This window comes from Mustelus asterias, chromosome 20 (assembly GCF_964213995.1).
Source record: "Mustelus asterias chromosome 20, sMusAst1.hap1.1, whole genome shotgun sequence".
Taxonomy (NCBI): Eukaryota; Metazoa; Chordata; class Chondrichthyes; order Carcharhiniformes; family Triakidae; genus Mustelus; species Mustelus asterias.
The window spans coordinates 53,583,626-53,602,360 of record NC_135820.1 but is presented as its reverse complement, the minus strand read 5'-3'; the positions used below and the strand labels follow the sequence as shown (position 1 = coordinate 53,602,360).

General features: G+C 43.5%; 1 protein-coding gene across 3 annotated transcripts in view; it reads right to left on the bottom strand.

Annotated features, from left to right (window-relative positions):
• The window catches only part of znf512b (zinc finger protein 512B), a 122,853-nt gene that overhangs the window by 51,516 nt on the left and 52,602 nt on the right, over positions 1 to 18,735 (bottom strand). For all 3 annotated transcript variants that reach the window (XM_078236569.1, XM_078236571.1, XM_078236572.1), the window contains exons 3-4: positions 10,746 to 10,825; positions 2,419 to 2,547 (exon numbers count right to left, since the gene is read on the bottom strand). In XM_078236569.1, coding sequence (XP_078092695.1) covers positions 2,419 to 2,547; positions 10,746 to 10,825 — 209 coding nt within the window. The remainder of the gene's footprint in view (positions 1 to 2,418; positions 2,548 to 10,745; positions 10,826 to 18,735) is intronic.

Sequence of the window (18,735 nt, the reverse complement as noted above, 5' to 3'; positions counted from 1 at the left end):
CCACTGTTGATCCTTTTCTGCCAAGCACTTTACTCTACAATGCATTCAGGTACCAGCATTGCAATACAACAATCAATCTTCTTTCCATCCTGCCTCATTTAATTAACAGCATGACCTTCTATTCCCTTTTCCTTCATGTCTTTAACGAGCCTCCCCTTAAATGCATCAATACTATCCACTTCAATCACTGCCCATGGTAGCGAATTCCACATTCTCACCTATCTCTGGTTAAAGAGTTTCTTCCGATTTCTCTATTTAATGTCTTGGTCAATTTTATATTGCTAGTTTCGTTCTTCCCCACAATTGTAAACATTCTTTACTTTACCAAACCCCTTCACAATTTTAAAGATCTCTATTAAGTCACTCCTCAGCCTTCTCTTTCCAAGAGAAATGAGACCCACCCTGTTCATCCGATAGGTATAGTAAATAGGGACGCTCAGGACTTGGCAGATGGATCACAGAAAAGACCAAAATGCACAAATGAACTCATATCCTGACAAAAACCAGCCTCTACATTCAACGGATATCCTTTGCCATTTCCACCAACTCCAACATGATGCCACCTCCAAACACATCTTCCCCTCACTCCCTGTCAGCATTCCGCAGGGACCATTCACTCCGCAACACCTTGGTCCACTCCTCCATCATGCCCAAACACCTCACCCACCACCCACGGCATCTTCCCATACGATCAAAGAAAGTGCAACACCTGCCCCTTTATCTCCTCCCTGCTCACCACCCCAGGTCCCTGTTAATTTTCAGGTCAATGATACTGGTACATAAGGAAAGTATCACACTCAGAACTCATAATACAGATTTACATCCCTTCTCAAGACCAACTGTAAACTGTTGCTGGAACATTAGCCTCCAGAGGAGATGTAATCATCTCTGGGCCAGTTGATGCTGATTAAACAGATGTCATGGAGCTATCTGAGAAACACACGAGGTGCCACTTCAGGTAGCACCAGCACACTCTCTGGATGCAGAGAAGGCATTTAACTGAGTTTGAGTTGAAATTCTTCCTGACAATAGTCAGGAGGTTACGCTTTGGCCACACATTGCCCTGGTCCCCCCATACCGACACTATAGTTAAGGAAGCCCAACAACACCTCTACTTTCTCAGAAGACTAAGGAAATTTGGTATGTCCACTACGACTCCCATCAACTTTTACAGATGCACAATCGAAAGCATTCTTTCTGGTTGTTTCACAGCTTGGTATTGCTCCTGCTCTATCCAAGACCACAAGAAACTGCAAAGGGTCGTGAACGAAGTCCAGTACATCACTCAAACCAGCCTCCCACCCATTGACTCTGTCTACACTTCCCACTGCCTCGGCAAAACAGCCAGCATAATTGAGGATCCCACGTGCCCTGGACTTTCTCTTTTCCACCTTCTTCCATCAGGAAAAATATACAAAAGTCTGAGGTCACGTACCAACCAACTCAAGAACAGCTTCTTCCCTGCTGCCATCAGACTTTTGAATGGACCTACCTCGCATTAAGTTGATCTTTCTCTACACCCTGGCTATGACTGTAACATTGCATTCTGCACAGGGTACGGTATGCTTTGTCTGTATAGTGCACAAGAAACAATACTTTTCACTGTTTACTAATATGTGTGACAATAATAAATCAAATCAAATCAAATTATTAATGAGGTAAGTTACAAGCCTATTTTAACACTCTGCTTCTAGAGAGTGACCAAATGCCTCAGCTCTCCAGCATTCCCACCATACTGGGAAACCCAGGCGAGAATATTCTTTTTACTTTCCCTAATCGTAGACTCCCTAGAAATATGCACCAGGTTTGGCATCAATAGAGTCCAGGCAGGAGAGAATAAAAAGAAAATATGTTGGTGATGTACTGTAAACAATGTAATTATATGACTATTCTCTGTGTGGGATTTTCCAGCCCCTCTGGCCTGTAGGATTTTCCAGTCCTGCTGGAGTTGGCACGTTGTGGGGGAGGGCTCCCCGATGGCACGGTGGGCAAGCCATGCAAAAACCCATAGACTTCAGCAGGACCAGAAGATCCCTCCGGCAGCTAGTGGCTCGCCACGTCTGCCGTGGGAAATCACACAGGAGGGGAGCAGAAAATCCTGGCCTTTGTCTAATATCATATGGAAGTGCTAGCCTGTTTTAAATGAAATTGGCTAATGGCTGTCTCAAACTATAAATTAAAGGGTTGCAACATGAATGCATTAAGTAATTGACGGCTAATATTAGCAGCAATAAAATCTACACTAAAGAGTGAAGATTCATAGGCCACCTCATCCTTATTTTTTCACCTTCTGAAATCCAACCTATGTCTAACACATATAAAAACTTTCTTGTCTAGCACATTACTGGTTCATTATTGTTTAAACATTGAAAAAATTTATTTTATACAAATTATCTACCACAAGAAAGTAGTTCTTACGCTCCGACAACGCTGGTAATGGCACTTCAATCCGTAAATACTCGGAAACTCCAGCCAGCAACCAGAGCTAGGACATTTAACTCGAGAATGTATCTTGAACTCTTCTTTCCATTTCGCCATCACGCCTGCCTAGAAGCAGAAATGTTCTATTAGTAAATGTAAATTTTGTGCAAATTAATCAGATGCAAAAGAGATGCAAATGGAAGTGTTTAAAACTTGATGAAGATAAGCTGAACAATGGCATAACACTGGATGGCTTTACTATTTTTTAAAATACAGTCTACGCCCATTGAGTGACATTAGCTGTATTGGTCCTGAATTTCAACAGCATTATTTGGCACATCTGCAATGTTAGTCAGGGAAAGTGCTTTTTTATGGACAGTAAATTGTGACAAGTATCATTTCTAACAGTTCTCCAAACGAAAGTTAAACATCCCCCTAAATTTCTAAGCACAATTTGACTCTTGCCACAATCCAGTTGGCAAGGTGTATGCTCAATAAAAACCTAATTAGTATATATTAAAATAAGGGCCAGTGATACTGTAATTTTACATTTCCCATTTTATGTTCACAATGCATGAGGGTGAATTAGAATGAAAAATATTCAGACACTATTGCCAAGATTAGCTAAGAATGAAGGAACTAGTAATTTAAGCTTCGGGGTTGCTAAAGTGAATGGGGGGAAAAAATTGGCAGATGGGATATAATGTAGGAAAATGCAAAGTTGTGCACTTTGGAAGAATAAAGGAGCTGAAAATTATCTAAATGGAGAAAGACGACAGAAAGTTACAGCACAGATTTGGGAGTCCTCGTGTATAAATCACAAAAAACAAGCACACAAGTTCAGCAGGTAATATGAAAGGCAAATGCAATGTTGGCCTTTATTTCAAAGTGAATGGAGTTTAAAAATAGGGAGATCTTGCTAAAACTATACAAGACACTTGTTAGACCACACCTGGAATAGTGTGAACAGTTTTGGTCCCTTTATCTAAGGAAAAATGTACTGGCAATGAAGGCAGTCCAGAGAAGGTTCACTAGCTTGATCCCGGGTACGGAGGGATTTTCTTATGAGGAGAGGTTGAGAGGTTAGGCTTGTACTCACTAGAGTTTAGAAGAATGAGAGACGACCTTAGTGAGACATACGGGATTTTCAGTGGCCTTGAGAGGGTAAATGTTGAGAGGTTTTTTACCCCTTGCGGGAGTGTCTAGGACCAGGTAGCATAATCTCAGATTAAGGGATTGCTCATTTAAGAAAGAGAGGAGTTTCTTTCCAGCCCACTTATCCATCAGCGTTGTTCACTTTTCCTTGTATGCTAAATAACATATTTTCTTACTTGTATTGCGCTAATCTTGACTCTCATATCCAGAGAACTATTCTGCTTTTTGTTTAATAGCACATTTTGGGGACTCTTAAAACAGCAACCAAATAGGCTGTCCTCCACCAAAGGAAGTATTGGAGGTTCCATTATGACATGAACATCTCACTAATCAGTTCAACTGGCTTTAATTTAAACATTTGCTCACCAATGATATATTTGTGTTTGTGTACAGGTTGTTAACACAATGTTACATTGTGCATTGACAAACGTTGCATCATCTGAAAAACAAGCTATAAAAACGGGATCAACTTTAAAAAGCTATTTTATATTCCAAATCTATTGAATTTATCATATTTGCTCTGTTTGGCTCAGATCAGAAACACCAGTCCTCGTAAAGTCAGCTTATGATTGTAGCCTTAAAAAATCTTGGCTTGATCTGCAGAAAATGTTACAATAAATGGAGATTAATATCCAAATTCAGATTCACTTGGCAATGACTTATTTACCAGACACGCAAACCTTTTGTGTGCTATTTTGCTTGTAAACATTTTTGATCATAAGTCTGAGTATTGCTTAATCATTTGGTGCTTTATTATTAGACATATGCCATTTCACTTTCTGGTCAGTTTTTGATCATTATATTTTATGGTTTGTTTAGAAACTATTAGTCAAATTCTGTTATGGAAATTGTGGGGGCGATTCTCCCAACAGTGCTGAATTGGCAAGAAAACTGGTGTAGATCACGACTGTTTTTTCAGTGCAAGTTCAGACCTGAATCTCCACACTCTGTGCACTGCAGAGGTCACAATCGTGAATATCATTAAAAGCTCAGGGGACAGAGCTTATTCGTGCCAAAGAGCCTGAAATCGGCGGGATGAGCAGGAATCCGCCATGCGTACATCACTAGGAGATCGCTGCAAAGACCTCCCAGCACCCAGATCACTGCCATCCAACCCCTACAGACACTGCTGTCCTCATTGCCGGCCCCCACAACCCCCCCACACACATCGCTGTCCTCATCGCTGACCCCTACAACCCCCTCAGACATCGCTGGCCTCCTTCCCTCATACAGACATCGCTGGCCCCCCTCCCCCATACAAACATTGCTGGCCCCCCTTCTCCACACAGAGATGGCTGCCCCCCATCCCCACACACACAGACATGGCTGCCCGCTCACCCCATGCTCCCATGGATCCGAATAACGCAGGCACCCCATCCCTCCATCCCTTGAACATACTATCCTCACTGCTGCCCTGCAGAGAACTTGTGTTGTGTTGACATACACACCCCCAGCTTGTGAGCATTCCCTCTCTTGAATGGGAGCCCTGAGTATTGCACCCTCCCTGGACACAGCAGCCGATTGAATGGCAGCCAATTAGCACCCCGAGGGATGCATGACACTCAACTGAATGCAACCTTCAAAATCTCCCACACGTATCTGTTGCCAACGGGCCCTTGACCGGCCGCACTCACTGCACCTGCACTCCCCTAATAAACCAGAGCTGTATATAAACGGCAGGAATGGCCACACAGCCAGTCAGGCCACAAAGATGTCTGCACATAAACCTGCTCCCAGATTCACAGAGGTCGACCAGGAGCGCCTGCTGTGGAGGAGAGGCGTGAGTTGATCTTCCCCAGCCAGGGCCCTCACCCAAGGGGCGCATCTGCCATGGCATTGTGGGAGGAGGTGGCAGAAGTGGTGAATGCCAGGAGCCTGACACCGCGCTCTGGCCGGCAGTGCCGGAAAAAAATGTACGACCTTCTGCGAGCAGCAAGGGTGAGTGAGCATCCCGCTTGGAACCCCGCACCATGCTTGGCACGGATATCAAACCCTGCTTAGACACCTGAAGGGCATGCAGCAAGTTACCCTTCCCCCAGGAACAGGCTCCTTCCCCATACCCATCAACGAGCACCCTTCAGTGGTGACCGCTTTCCCCGAAACTGTCAGCTCAACGCCCGGGTCACAGGCATGCATTGCGCACCATGCACTGCACTTTGTTAATGTTTGCTATCCACCTTATGTTCCCACAGGAGAAGAACATTCACAACTTACGTGAGACGACACAGACTGGTGGTGGTGTGCCCGACCTGCGGCAGCTGACCATGGAGCTGGCAGGGAGTGATGGGGCATCCCGATTGGTCACCGACAGCCAGGTCGGCGTCCAGCATGCAAGTGAGCAGAAACGCACCCTCAACCTAGGTCCTCCTTGAAGTAGCTGCGATGCTGCATGGAATGTTTTGCCTCCCTCCCCCCAATGTGTGTTCTTTTTTGAGCTCTAGACCCAGAGGAACCCGGCCCTCTGGGTGTTGCCGCCGCCCCTGCTGGAAGAAAACTGCCCACGATCTCCTGGGTGACACCTCGGAGGGAGGCACTGAGGAATCCTCTGAGGGCAGCACCACTGAAGCAGCACCGGCATGTATCACACAACCCACCAACACAGAGACTATCACCACGGTGGGTACCTTTAGTGTTGAGGCTTCTGGGTCACATTCTGGTGGGCACATCACACACACTGATGCACATCAGGTGGAGGCGGGCACATCCGAGGGCCCGGGCACATGGAGGTCTGCTAGAGGCCAGGATTCAGCTGTCCCCAAGCCAGATGTCAGGCCTCGGGGTGTGTTCCTCCCAAGGCTGGTAGAGATGCATCAACAAACCCGGGAGTTGTGGAAGGGCTGCCAGTAACCATGCTGCGACTGCAAGGTTGTCTAGGGGAGTCAAACAGAGTGCTGTTGCAGGAGGTGGTGCTGACACAGCATGAGACCCAGGCCAACACTGCAAGGGTGGTGACCACAGTGGAAAGTCTGGCTCAGGGGTCTGTCCTCATGGGTGTCAGGGTCCAGGCCATCCTGAAGACACAACAGGCCATGGGTGAATGCGTTTCCGGCATCCAGGAGGCACAGTGTTCAATGGCCATGGGTGTCGGGGGCATGTGGGAGACACTGCTGGCCATGGCTGGGACTCTTGCTGACATTCTGGAGACGCAGCAGGCTGTGGCTGTGAGCCTCGACAACTCAGACGGCCTTTGCTGAGGGGTTCCAGAGCCTGGCTCAGTCACAGAATGTTGCAGCAGAGTGGCTCCAGAGCTTGGCCCAGAGTCAGACGGCCAGGGCTGAGGGATCACAGATCATGGGGCAGACGTATCTGGGCCTCCAAGACTGGCAGAGCCAGGTGACGCCGGAGCTTCTGGAGCTCAGTCCAGCTACCCTGGTGTCCCATGGAGTGTCCCCGGGGCCTCTGGGCACCCCAAGAGAGCCCATGCCGGGCTCTCTTCCACCCAGGAGATCCCGGGCATCCCGAGACCTTCCAATCCCCCCCTTCCTCACACTGGGGCATCTCAGGGCCAGCGAGATGAACAGGGTGGCACCAAAACAGTGCTATCAGCAAGTCAGCCGGGGTCCTCCAGGTCCCGGCCACCCAGGGGACGTCCACCAAGGGCATCACAGGCCATGGGGCGTGCATCACAGCTGGACACCTCCACCTCCAATGTGCATTCTGGGGTAGCACCGAGAAGAAGCAGTAGACCGCACAAAGAAAGAAAGTTGTAGTTCACTAAGAGGGCATGGGTGAAGGTCACCAGTAGTCAGGGTTTATTAATCAATAACGTTAAGAACACATTAAATTTTTAATTGCACCTCACAGCTGTGACTAATGTGTCTCCGATTCTGCCCTGCCCCCAAGCTGAGTGGTCCCGATTCCCAAGCATAGATACTGTCTGTCGAGCCTTGCAGACTCAGCCACATGTTACAGAGTGCCTGCCCTACCTTCCCCAACATCCACCAGACCCCTGGTGCAAGTGTCACCCCTCCCCTCTATTGGCCAAAAACATGGCCAAATCCTTACAGCTAGGTGGGCCAGGGTGGCAGCATGCATTCGAAGTACAGATAGGAGTCAGACTTGGGTGGCACCAGGGGCAGGATTCCAGTGTGCACAACAGCGAGTCATCATCATCCTCCAGCCTTCAACCAAGACTTGCAACCATTGCCAGCCCACGCACATTTACAGGTTTGGATGTTTCTGGGGAATAGGCTGATGGGATGACAGAAGCTGTGGAAGGGTGATGTGCTATTTTGAGGGCCCAGGTTGGTTTGGAGGGGGAATAGTGGCTGCACTTGCTCCTGGGGTGTGATGCATGTATGGTGGTTGCAGCCCCCTTACTGCACAGCACCAGCTAGGTGAAGCGGGCTGCAATCAAGGCATCCCTCACTGGGGGGGATGTTACAGGTAGGCCCTGGAGATGCCTGGTGGGCTTCCTCCTGCTGTCTTCAGATGCTGGCCCATGTACCATAGAGTCAGAGGCATAGAGGTTTACAGCATGGAAACAGGCCCTTCGGCCCAACTTGTCCATGCCGCCCTTATTTTAAAAACCCCTAAGCTAATCCCAATTGCCCGCATTTGGCCCATATCCCTCTATACCCATCGTACCCATGTAACTATCTAAATGCTTTTTAAAAGATAAGATTGTACCCGCCTCTACTACTACCTCTGGCAGCTTGTTCCAGACACTCACCACCCTCTGAAAAAATTGCCCCTCTGGACACTTTTGTATCTCTCCCCTCTCACCTTAAACCTATGCCCTCTAATTTTAGACTCCCCTCCCTTTGGGAAAAGATATTGACTATCTACCTTGTCTATGTCCCTCATTATTTTATAGACCTCTATAAGGTCACCCCGCAGCCCCCTACGCTCCAGAGAGAAAAGTCACAGTCTATTCAGCCTCTCCTTATAACTCAATCCATCAAGTCCCGGTAGCATCCTAGTAAATCTTTTCTGCACTCTTTCTAGTTTAATAATATCCTTTCTATAATAGGGTGACCAGAATTGCACACAGTATTCCAAGTGCAGCCGTACCAATGTCTTGTACAACTTCAACAGGACGTCCCAACTCCTGCATTCAATGTTCTGACCGATGAAACCAAGCATGCCGAATGCCTTCTTCACCACTCTGTCCACCTATGACTCCACTTTCAAGGAGCTATGAACATGTACCCCTAGATCTCTCTGTTCTGTAACTCTCCCCAACGCCCTACCATTAACTGAGTAAGTCCTGCCCTGGTTCAATCTACCAAAATGCATCACCTCACATTTGTCTAAATTAAACTCCATCTGCCATTCGTCAGCCCACTGGCCCAATTGATCAAGATCCCGTTGCAATTGGAGATAACTTTCTTCACTGTCCACTATGCTACCAATCTTGGTGTCATCTGCAAACTTACTAACCATGCCCCCTATATTCTCATCCAAATCATTAATATAAATGACAAATAACAGTGAGCCCAGCACTGATCCCTGAGGCACACTGCTGGTCACAGGTCTCCATTTTGAAAAACAACTCTCTACAACCACTCTCTGGCTTCTGTCAAGAAGCCAATTTTGTATCCAATTAGATACCTCACCCTGGATCCCGTGAGATTTAACTTTATGCAACAACCTACCATGTGGTACCTTATCAAAGGCCTTGCTAAAGTCCATGTAGACAACATCAACTGCACTGCCCTCATCTACCTTCTTGGTGATATCAGTGATATCTGGGGTGGGGGGGAAGGTGGAGTGTTCTATTTTCTCAGAGCTCTCTGGGTGAGGTTCCGTGAAGCAGTCTTGCTCAGCCTTCCCGACCCGACCTGACCTGCCAGAAAATTTGCAGGTCATGATGGGAGAATCGCCCCCTATTAGTCAAAAGCTTGAGTGAAATCATACTGTGGAATTATTCTTCTCCTTCATTCCAAGTATAATTAAATTGAAAGATTTTATAGATAAAAGATTTAGAAATAGTTCAATGATGTGTCAGGATAAAACAAGGTAAGAAGTTTAACAACACCAGGTTAAAGTCCAACAGGTTTATTTGGTAGCAAAAGCCACACAAGCTTTCGGAGCTGCAAGCCCCTTCTTCAGGTGAGTGGGAATTCTGTTCACAAACAGAGCTTATAAAGACACAGACTCAATTTACATGAATAATGGTTGGAATGCGAATACTTACAACTAATCAAGTCTTGATTAGTTGTAAGTATTCGCATTCCAACCATTATTCATGTAAATTGAGTCTGTGTCTTTATAAGCTCTGTTTGTGAACAGAATTCCCACTCACCTGAAGAGGGGGCTTGCAGCTCCGAAAGCTTGTGTGGCTTTTGCTACCAAATAAACCTGTTGGGCTTTAACCTGGTGTTGTTAAACTTCTTACTGTGTTTACCCCAGTCCAACGCCGGCATCTCCACATCAGGATAAAACAACCCAGTAGTTAGTACTTTGTACCACAATTCACAGCTAAACTGTGAATTCAGATGATATTCAGGGTCATTGAGTAAAAGAGTTGGCAAATCATATTGCAGCTATATAAAACCTTGGTTAGGCCGTATTTGGAGCATTGCGTGCAGTTCTGGTCACCACACTACCAGAAGGATCTGGAAGCTTTGGAGAGACTGCAAAGAAGGTTTACCAGGATGTTGCCTGGTCGCGAGGGTGTTGACTATCAGGAGAGGTTGAATAAACTAGAATTGTTTTCACTGGAAAGATGGAGACTGCACTTTACTTTGTTCTTTCTTAGTTCTTTGAAATGTCCCTTTAAAACTTAAGAACACAAAGTTTTAAAAGATTAATCTTACCAGACTAACAGATAAAACATGTGATAGACAAAATTTATGCACAAACATTTTGGTGTGCCTTTATGACATGCTTGCCAGTGATATTTTTATGCAGATATGAAGCCATTTATTTTAAATGCTCACTTATTTTAACTAAGTTAGTACCTGTGTTAAAATAGTACACGCAAGGATGCAGTGCTTGTTCAATGTTCATACGTACTGTTGGTTGATTGAAAGTTCTCCCCGCAAATTATTATTCAGCAAAAATGTGTAAAGTTAAGAATGATGCAAACATATATCATACAAACATAATTCACGTTAATAAAATAGTTTAATGTATATCATTAAATTGATAATAACAACCTCAAAGAGCAAAATATATATCTGTATGTTTAAATTTACAATGTAAGTGTAGCTCAAACTACCTACTGGGATTTCCTTAAGTTCTTGGTCCTCTGAATCGTGTTTTCCTTTCTGTCTGCTTTCTACTTTTTCACTTTCAGAATGTCCTAGACAATAAAAAAAACGATATTCAGACAACAGTTAGTTTCAGTAACCTCAAACATTGCACAACAGACATTTATTGGTGTCCCAGGAGACATTTACTGGCAGATTCAGTCTACTGATTCAGTGATGAAGCCACTGATCCTTTCAGATTATTGGACCTTCAGACTTTTGTTCATTTTTTGACTCGATTAGAATGAAAATATGACAAGATGATTCAACTGTTTCTGAAGTACAATAATATACATTAATAAGGTCAGGCCTACAAAGATAGCTGTTTGCTGATAATTAAAAAACTGTACGCCGCACTGACAGAATAAGTAAGAAATTGAAAACTTTTATATAATTGCTCCATATGACTTGTTTCTGGAACTTCCCATAACAATGAGATAATAATTCAATTGGTGAATGCACTGCCCTGTGAGGAACATGCCCTCACAAAGCAAGAAGATTCTACATTTGATTTTAGCCATTCGACACTACGAAGTGGCCAAGATGCTGAAAGAATTGCCGAAAGGCCAAACATTCACAACGAAACTGGTAGAAACAGCAAAAGCATTTGAAGGCATTGAGCCGAGATCACGAGGAGGAAGACCTGGTGGCGACACCAAAATTGGCACAGGGAGAGGTACACTACGATTGCGTTCAAAGGGACCTGCAACTGTTGAAGAACAATGAACTGTGTTCATTGATCTCAGTTGAAACGGGCAGTGGGATGAATGGTACAACTGACCCTGGTGCAGCATTTAGGGGAATGCAGAGAAAATAACCACAGCTGCTTCTGATTAACATCTAGTGACTCATGTGGGAAAGTGTAAGTGTGTGTACATTGGATAGAAACAAAATCAGCTTTTGTGACAGAACAGTTTGCTGACATATGGTGTCCTAGGATGTTAGGGCAGAGAAAGATACTTTTTTGCTCCAGCCAAAACATTTTGCTTGAGGAAATGATTTCAAGAGTGGAAATGTTTATATTCAGGATGCATCAGTTGCAACTTAAAACAAATTGGCAACCCAGCTGGGATTTTTGAGACATATTGGTGGTAAACACAGATCCAAGTGCAAAGGATATGACTCAAATTTGAATAGTCTAGTAGCACCATACCATGAATAAAAAACTTTTTGTCTACAAATTGCCGGTAGAGGCAGATAGCATGTAACTAACTATGTATTGTTGGGTGGAACCCCACTCAATTTAGTGGGCCACATAATGTTAAAATTGCAGCTTTTTATACATAATAGATACAGATAAGCACACTGTTCAAATTGAATTTCAGCTTCTCTACGGATACTGAAATAGTTCCCCATACTATTGGAATCCACAAATCTTTTCAAATCTTCTTCTCAATGTCATCAACACTTCAGTTAATCAGTTTTTTCATGAAATCATTTAATTAAGAAAAAGAATATTTACAGGAATGCTAATTTGCCTTTCAATAAAGAGTTCTGCCTTTTAAGGCGATGAATCTATGTGGAATATGCACATTCTCCTTGTGTCTGTGTGGATTTCCTCCAGATGCTCCAGTTTCCTCCCAAAGATGTGCGGGTTAAGTGGATTGGCCATGCTAAAATTGCCCCTTAGTGTCAGGGGGATTAGCAGGATAAATACATGGGATTATGGGAATAGGGCCTGGGTGGGATTGTTGTTGGTGCAGGCTCGATGGTCAAATGGCCTTCTTCTGCACTGTAGGGATTCTATGATTCTATGAATGTCAATACCGAGGCAATGAACAGCGTTCCTCATTTGACATGCTGGGGATAATGTTCATTTTGGGCCTGGGCGGAAACTGGATATTACACATTTACTTGTTATACCCCTTGCTCAAATTTTTCCTAACTGACTGAACCATAACCATCAGTTTTCCAACCATGCTTAAAGTGAAAATTACATAACAATGAGATAATAATTCAATTGGTGAATGCACTTCCCTGTGTTACTCCCCAATAAGGCACGACACAAAGGCTGAACTCTACCCAAACCTTCTCTACCCAAAAGTGCATTTAACACAAACCGAAATAGGTCCTTTCCTTTTATTTAGTGCAAAAGAAAATGTAGAGTGATATCAAGTCAATTATATCATAGAGCCTTAAGAGACTTGAGCCTCACATTGGAATTTGAATCGATGTCCAAAGTTCAAATTGAGATTTTTCAGTGTAGCTTTCAATTTTATCCATGGGTTCATTCAATATCTGTCTCATTCTATCACACTTCTTAAATGTAATTAGAGTAGTTGGCCATTAAAATTCATTATAAGACATGTTTAACAAATTGGATCTTATCTAAACTGAGCCAACTGATGTTTCAGCCACTGTTATTCAGCACTCAGATCTACAATGCCGTACTGTAAACTGATAAGTAATGCTCAATCCCATTAATATATGAAGTCAGTGCAAGATTTTTTTATATGGAGTTGAAGAATGTATGTCTTTTACCTATGCATCTTCCAAGAACATGTGAGGCCATGATTATCCATAAACAAACCAACTACTTTCACTAGAATATCTACCCAGTGAAAAGAGTGAAAACAGGCCAATGAGTTTCTCAAGGTCATTAGGAAAAGTCAATTGTGTAATGATTTTTTAATTAAGCCTGACAATTAAACATGCTAAGCTTGCTCAGATTAAGTGACAGGAGACAGCGACTTATAATATTGTACATTCTATATTACTGATTGTTGGGAGTGAATTCCCCTCTAGGGACAAGTATTTAAGAATATGATTAAATTACTGCTAAGTTCATTTCATGCATAGCTATAATTAATCAGTTCTGACCAGTCACAAGTAATATACTTATCTTATCCGCAAAGCAGAGAAATCTCAAGTGGGCAATTGCTATCTGTGCAAACAGAGGGAATATTGCTGACATCAAGGATTACTTCTGGACTCCAATCTGTTCACTTGCATGACCATAATTTCTACATGAATATTGGGTCCATGCAGAACCATAATTTCTACATGAATATTGGGTCCAATTTCATATCGTGCAGGGTATTATCACTGCATCAATTGCACTTAATTGGAAAAACAGCAGCAAGGGTTTTGTAGCATTGGGTTGTTACCAACAATTATGCCTGCACTCTGACCAAAGCCAACAATTTTCATTGCAATTTGGAAATAATACCTCTAGGGCGGGATTTTCCGGTCACGTTCGCCCTAGGGCCGGAAAATCCCACCCGAGGTCAACGGACCTTTGCATGGTCCGTGTCCCACCGGCTGCTATTCCTGTGGCGGGTGGGATGGGAAAATTGCACCCCTAGTGTTCTATTTTTGCTTATTTTCATTAAAATTCTGCATGAATAGACATAATTGAATCCTTTGTTCGATGTTTGTGTCTTTCGTTACATTGTGCAACAGTAATAAACATAATTGAATAAAACTTTTCTTTAATAACAGCATTTATTTTAACTGGATAAAAGCAAATTACTGCGGATGCTGAAATCTGAAACCAAAAGAGAAAACGCTGGAAAATCTCAGCAGGTCTGGCAGCATCTGTAAGGAGAGAAAAAAGCTGACATTTCGAGTCCAGATGACCCTTTGTCAAAGATAAAAGGCATAGAAAGTGGGAGATATTTATACTGTAGGGGAAGGGAAGGAAAGATGAGTCATAGCCATCCAACACTAAGAGAGAAATGGAAAGCAATGAAGGTGGATAGGGGGGGAGAGACATTCAGAAATCCTGTCGGAGAGAAGAGCAGTACTTCTTCAGGATAGGCATTCCTGGAAGAGAAGTGGCAGTAAGTTAAACACTGGATAAAAGCAAATTACTGCAGATACTGGAATCTGAATCCAAAAGAGAAAACGCTGGAAAATCTCAGCAGGTCTGTCTGTCATCTGGACTTGAAACGTCAGCTCTTTTCTCCCCTTACAGATGCTGCCAGACCTGCTGAGATTTTCCAGCATTTTCTCTTTTGGCATTTATTTTATGTTCCTTTGCTAAAATACTCTGACTGCAATATTCTCCAGCGGCACGGTAGCACAGTGGTTAGCACTGCTGCTTCACAGCTCCAGGGACCTGGGTTCGAATCCCGGCTCGGGTCACTGTCTGTGTGGAGTTTGCACATTCTCCCCGTGTCTGTGTGGGTTTCCTCCAGGTGCTCCGGTTTCCTCCCACAGTCCAAAGATGTGCGGGCTAGGTTGATTGGCCATTCTAAATTGCCCCTTAGTGTCCCGGGATGCATAGGTTAGAGGGGTTAGTGGGTAAATATGTAGGGATATGTGGATAGGGCCTGGGTGGGATTGTGGTTGGTGCAGACTCGATGGGCCTCTTTCTGCACTGTAGGATTCTATGATTCTCCAACCACGCCTACGGCTGGGATTCCCCGGTCCTGCTGCACTGAATGGAGTTTTGGCTGAGTGTCAATTTCTCCATTCTCGCTGAAAGCGCTGGCGAGGCAAATGAGATCGGAGAATCCCGGCCTATGTGAATGTAGTTCCTACAATTATCCGTAAGGGGTAAACATCAGAAGCATACATAATGCTGACATAATAATGATGTTAGATTGCGTGACTGAGAAGTAAGAGAGATGTGGAAGGAGGAGAAGCTCTAACCTCGTGTAGGGATTTAAAGGTGTGAATAGTTGCTGTAAATATAAAGTAGTGGTTTTGAGAAGCTACAGACTCAAGCAGCATAATCTGGGAGAATAGACAATTTCCAAAGCACCTGTTTAGACCCAGATCACACAATGAACTTACGAAAAAAACCACATCGTCATAACAGGAAAGGCCATCTTCTGTCACAAAGGACATCACAGCAACCCACACAGTGGAGTAAGTAGAGGAAGAAATACGATGGAGATGAGCAAAACATTCGTCCACCCTACAAGAAACGGGATGGAAACACAACGGCAAATCGACAGAGTGGTTCAATACCAAGGAATAGAAAAACAGGATAAAATATACCCAAATTTACCTACAGCGACAGAGCTTACCATTCATTTGGCAGTCGTGTGAACAAGATATGGGAGGGTTATGAGGTGGCCAGACTGCCTGAATTTATGAACTCATAAATTTGAAAGGGGAGACGGGGTAGTAATAATGATGTAAATACATGGGATAAACTAGAAAAACATTAAATAAACTTGAATAAAATGAAATACATCGGATAAAGTGTGTGTATGTGTGTGTGTGTGTGTGTGTGTGTGTGTGCGTGTGTGTTTGTGCGTGAGTGGGTGATGGGGGAGTTGTAGTATAATGATGCGGCATATAATGGGTTAATGTGGGACTCGCTGCAGTACTGTCCACACAGGGATATAAGAGGATGCCTGACCTGCACCTAGGAATCAGTCTAGTGTTGGACTGAGCCATGTGCACAAGCAAGTATGGAGTCAGCTCCTAGCCTGGACACATTACTGCGTATATGTACATAGTTCCTGTACAGTTAACCTACTTAAGACCATAAAGACTTTAGTAAGACCTACCGCACAGTATTTAATACCCTATAACAGAGGTTAAGTGCACAGTTACAATATCCAGTTCACATGGAAAGTCAGTGCAGTTATTACAATCTTCAGATCACATTGTTGAATGACTGATTACTGAGCAATAAAAGTAGTCTCCTAGTCATAAAGAATGTGAGATTCACTTACAGGAGATACCCAAGTAGCTAAACATGAGAGGGTATCTAGGTCAGACATGAAGTTTGCAACACTTGTATTCAATGACTCCAGTTGCTCACACTTGAAGTTAGTGTACCAGTGGGACTGACATGTCATGTATATTTGAAAAAGGAAATTAAATAATTCCTTGCTCTACACATTTGCATCTATGTGATGGCTAAAATAATAAGATTTTAATCTGTGATTGATGTTGTGCTGCCAAATAAGTCTTCTTAATGTTATGTCGATGAAATGCTGTGGCTCTCGTATTGGGGTGGTGAGGAATGTTTTTCTCATTGCAGTGAAAGAGATGAGATTAAACAAAATACAATAAATTAAAATATTCACTAAATTATGAATTGAGATCATGATAGTGGCCAATTTAATGGCAAACATATTATATAATTTATAACAAGGCGGTTATTTATAAAGTGCCATTTTAATGTTGGCTCTCACTTCTTCATAGGCTGCTGCAAATAATATGTTGTTACTGAAGAGGAGAAAGATATACATCATTTCTATGATATGCAGCTTCACTTGAAACATAGAAACATAGAAAATAGGTGCAAGAGTAGGCCATTCGGCTCTTCGAGCCTACACCACCATTCAATATGATCAAGGCTGATCATGCACTTTCAGTATCTCACTCCCGCTTTCTCTCCATACCCCTTGGTGCCTTTAGCCGCATGGGCCATGTCCAGCTCTCTCTTGAATATATCTAGCAAACTGGCCTCAACAGCTTTCTGTGGTAGAGAATTCCACAGTTTCATAACTCTCTGAGTGAAGAAGTTCTTCCTCATCTCAGTCCCGAGTGGCTTATTCTTAGACTGCGACCCCTAGTTATGGACTTCCCCAACATTGGGAACATTCTTTCCGTATCTAGCCTGTCCAGTCTCATCAGGATTTTATATGTTTCTATGAACAAATGTGGTGTTTCACAGAAAGAAAATCCTTTGTAATATAAAAGTATCAACATGGTTTCTGCAAAGCGAGTGCTTTTTCTCTGAATAAACAAGCTTTCTAACTTAATTTGCTATGTCACAAGGCTCACAAAATTGCTGCTAATTAAAGACATAATTACACATAATACAAAATCTTTTGGGTTTTCTAAGCCTGGCCTAACAGTGAGGGAGAAAAGCAGCTACACTTAAGCAAAGCTGAATGAGGGTGACAATGATGCAATGTATTGAACGTTACAACAAATCAGCCTAATTAAAATCAGCTCGTTAGCAGATGTAAGTACAAAGCAATGAACAAAAGCAGTAGTGCTTCACTTGCATGTAGCTACTAGAGCTATCGTTGTGAAATAAAAAATGCTCATGCTTTAGGGGATTTTTTAAAAGTTCAATTATTGTTAAAGCCACTTTCAAGTTTTCTTGTGATGGCTGGCAGCATCTCTCTTGCCTTACGTGTTCCAAATGCAAACAGCTAAGGAATTGTTAAGATTCCAGTGCTGTATTGGATGAAAATAAGCAATGTGGGTTGGGAAGGGACAGTAACAATAACTAAGGTAATAAGTTTGACCACTTAATTAATTGTCCACTTAAAGGTCTCAACAGACCCAAGGACAGGCAGGCTACCTGATGCCTCCCCCATCCCTTCAGATAGATCGAGGACAGGCGGGTATGTGACTCGAAACCCACCCAATGGACTTTATCTGCCCCAGCCCACCTTCAAACATGCTGGTAGGACTGTGTAAAATCCAGCCCATGGTGGCAAAGTGATCACGTTTAAGAACCAAATATTCATAGAATCCCTACAGTGCAGGAGGCCATTCAACCCATCGGTCCTGCACCAACAACAATCCCACCCTATCCCTATAACCACATGTATTTACCCTGCTAGTCCCATTGACACTAAGGGGCAATTTTGCATGGCCAATCAACCTAACCCGCACCTCTTTGGAGTGTGGGAGGAAACCGGAGCACCTGGAGGAAACCCACGGGGAGAAAGTGCAAATTCCACACAGACAGTGACCCGAGGTCAGAATTGAACCCAGGTCCTTGGCACTGAGGCAGACAACCACAACTTAACTCTAAGAAGAGAGAAGTAAAATTTATAAGGAGGAAGGGTGGCCCTAGAAGGGATAATGACACTGAAGAGAAAGAATCTTAGCTCAGAAAATAAAAATGTAGAATCATTTTGGTGCAGCTAACTTTGTTGGGAATTACTTTCAGTCCCATAACAATAGTTGTAGTGTAAGGCAGAGAGTAAATTAGAGGTCTGTGTTATAAAAGTAACACTGCAATCATGGGAGACACTGATCTTCACACAGACTGGCAAACCAAGTTTGCAGTAATAATATAGAGAATGAATTACTG